General features: G+C 34.0%; 2 protein-coding genes across 2 annotated transcripts in view; one reads left to right on the plus strand and one right to left on the minus strand.

Annotated features, from left to right (window-relative positions):
• ept1 (ethanolaminephosphotransferase 1) overlaps positions 1–1,071 on the minus strand; it is an 18,167-nt gene extending 17,096 nt beyond the window's left edge. Inside the window, exon 1 of the mRNA XM_015395121.1 lies at positions 877–1,071. Within this exon, the coding sequence (XP_015250607.1) occupies positions 877–933 (57 nt within the window). The 5' untranslated portion in view covers positions 934–1,071. The remainder of the gene's footprint in view (positions 1–876) is intronic.
• A 293-nt stretch (positions 1,072–1,364) lies between these two features.
• ost4 (oligosaccharyltransferase complex subunit 4 (non-catalytic)) overlaps positions 1,365–3,074 on the plus strand; it is a 2,736-nt gene continuing 1,026 nt past the window's right edge. Inside the window, exon 1 of the transcript XR_001481837.1 lies at positions 1,365–1,496. The gene's annotated coding sequence lies outside the window, so the exon portion shown is untranslated. The remainder of the gene's footprint in view (positions 1,497–3,074) is intronic.

The raw sequence follows: 3,074 nt of genomic DNA on the forward strand, positions 1-3,074 counted from the left end.
CTGAATTATGTATCAAAACCAAGACACATTTTTTACAGTAATATGATTTTTTTAAAGCCACAGTAAAAATTGTTGTTGTCGGGGTTTGAAATTTTAAATTTAAAATCAGATCAAATCATGTGAGTTTTGTTTTACATTTCTGTCATCAATATAGTGTAACTGTGAGCCATTATATACAGTTTTAAAACACTAATCTAATACCAGTTAGGAACTACGCTCACTAGTTTAATGTAAGATTATCACATCGATATTTTCAAGAGATAAACTAACAGAAACAACCAACTGGATGCAATATTTTTCAACACTGAATTAAAAGTCTTGTGCATTTGGATGCAAATTCAAGTTCCCACCTTCATTCTGAGGAATTAATTGGGGTGTTATTACAGCTCTACTACAAATAAACATAAAAAATAGATCATCTACCTACAATAAATTTTTTATGAGAGATTTTAAATAATATTTTACCCAAATTGGGCTCCGGAATAGACAGAATCGTTCACCATTAACCTCTGCAGCAATGTGAAGCAGCTCACCATACTTCCGGTCAACATTAAAATGATGTTGGAGGGTTGTGTTAACACCAGGGGAGATGTTATATAAAAGAAGAGGGGTAAGAGAGTATAATATACCCTAAAACGCCCTCAAAACGCAAAGTAACGATAAAGATATTTAACATTTTAAATTAAATCTCAACTTATAACAGAAAATGACCATGAAACAAAGTATACATGTAAATTCTTTTTACGTGTAATTGATTTATATTAATCGGGGAAAGGGGGTAAAGAAAAATCTCTAAGGTTCGAGGTAATTTTGTATTTTCCCAGCACCACCGTAGATAATCGCAAACAGCCCAACAGTAGGCTTCAGCGGCCATACCTTATATCTGTCGAACCCCGCCAGCTGCTCCTTCGTGACATATTCGTAGAGAGCCATGGTGGTTTGGTCTGGCTCAATGTTTCTTCAAGTGGAGGTGAAAAAATCCCTAACGCTAGCTACCAAATCGGAGTACCATCTAGCTTAACCGCCGTCGTTCTCTTCACGCCGGGTGAGGTGATGTCGAACCACCGGAGCCACTCCTACGCCAAGGAGCACTATTAGCTGATGGAGCTCACTACCGCCCCCCTCAGCTTTGGATGATTTTTTTTTCTATGAAAGGAAATGTGAATAAAAGGTGTATATTAAAAATATCTATATAACACAAACTACATCACGTTTGTTTGTAATAAAATATATTTTAAAGCTAAAATTGAAGAGGTCAAAGACAAAGTATATATATGAAAATGTTTAATCTATAAAACGTGCTTCTATGGCTCATGTACAGTAAGTGGCGGTATACACCTATAAGTAGTCTGCAATCCGCCATTTTAACAAATACGAAGAAGAGTGTTTGAATGACGTGGCTTTCAGGCTTAGACGGAAGAGAGCCAGCTTCATTTGCAGGAGCCCTGGACTATCACTTAAGCGTCATTCAAAACAGAAACAACACAAACATTAAGGTAACGGGTACTATCCGTTAATTTAATTGCAATTTGATTTCGTTAACGTTTCTATTGTTTTAAGCGTATGAATCATCCCTCAATTTAGCGTTTGCGCCCCGGTTAGCCCACGAGCTAAGCTAACGTTACACTGATTTATCGGTATTTCCAACTCTAAATGTGTTCATATTTTTTCATTTTGAAACACTTAATAGAATAAACTGCAAATGTGGTGTTTTTATATTTTGTTACAGCAAGAAACGTATATAAACCCAAAACGCGTTGTGCTACAAAACCTTTAGCTTCTTACAGTCATGCTAATTTCACTGCAGCTGAAGTTTATTTTTATTATTATTAAGCCATTGACATTTACATGAAAAAAATACCCCCAGAGAGGATGGCAAAAGTGTACATGAACAGATGGAGATTAATTAAATTTGAAAAGAACGAAGTAAAACAAATAGCAGGGATTTATCTCAACAAACATTTAAATCAAACTCAGAGCCATAGGAATATGAAAAGGAAAAAGGAGGATGCAATTAGAATAGCAGATGTTGGGAATTTTTTTGTTGTTGCAATTTTGCCTTTTTTTTAAATCTTTTTAAGAGAAGAGAAAAAAGGGATTAAGTCAGTATTTATTTTTTAACTCAAGGCTGCACTTAAAAAAATGAAATTGTCCAGAGAGCTGTTCTAAACGAAATTTCTTTTTGTTTTACCCTTGTGTAAACAAAATGACTAATCTAAGTCTAATTAATAAACCAGTGAAAGGAATGTTTAGCATTTCTCCATTTAGTACAGTGGATATATTTACCCAATAGAAGGATGATATTAATAGTATCAGAAACAGGCTAGGGAAGATGGTCCATATGATAAATGACATCATTTAGGGCAAATGGGGGAACTTCATTCATTTTCAAAGAAGTCCCATCTTTCATGTCTTTCCAGAAGCGATGTGTAGGAGGAGATTTTCTGTTGAAATCGCCGCATGAGTTTAAGGGTCAAGATTTGTTTGGATGTAACTGTAAAATCTGTCAAATATTGCTCTCCTTCTATTAGAAATATTTCATACATTATTCAGAATAAGAAAATATTGGTTTTATTGTATTTGTGTGGCTTCCAGCACATATTGGGGTAGAAGAAAACAAGCAGGCAGATAAAATGGCAAATAAGGCTATTCAAAATCCTGTTACTTTTACAGTTAAAACAAGTAAACTGAAGGGAAAGAGTATTATTAAAGAAAAACTGATGGAAAAATGCAAAAAAAAACGTGGGATGAAGAAGAAACAGGAAGATAAAATTTAGAAGATAGTAGGAAACAGAAGAAATGGAAAGGAGAGAGTGATAACAAGGTTAAGATTTGAGCATACACTTTTAAAAGTTCAAAAGCATACTACTAGAAAATGTGATTACTGTGGAAAATATGAAACTGGAAAGTCATAAATATGAAAGTGAGAACAGATAGATAAGGAGAGAGTTTGAATGTATTAAGGAAAAGATTAATTTATTAGAAAATTAGGAAGAATTTGGGGAGTAAACATATACAAAGGAAAATTATTTCATAGAATTTGATTAAAGAGAGGTGGAATGTGTGCATGATAT

Source organism: Cyprinodon variegatus, unplaced genomic scaffold (genome assembly GCF_000732505.1).
Source record: "Cyprinodon variegatus isolate N-32 unplaced genomic scaffold, C_variegatus-1.0 Scaffold25, whole genome shotgun sequence".
NCBI classification, from domain to species: Eukaryota; Metazoa; Chordata; class Actinopteri; order Cyprinodontiformes; family Cyprinodontidae; genus Cyprinodon; species Cyprinodon variegatus.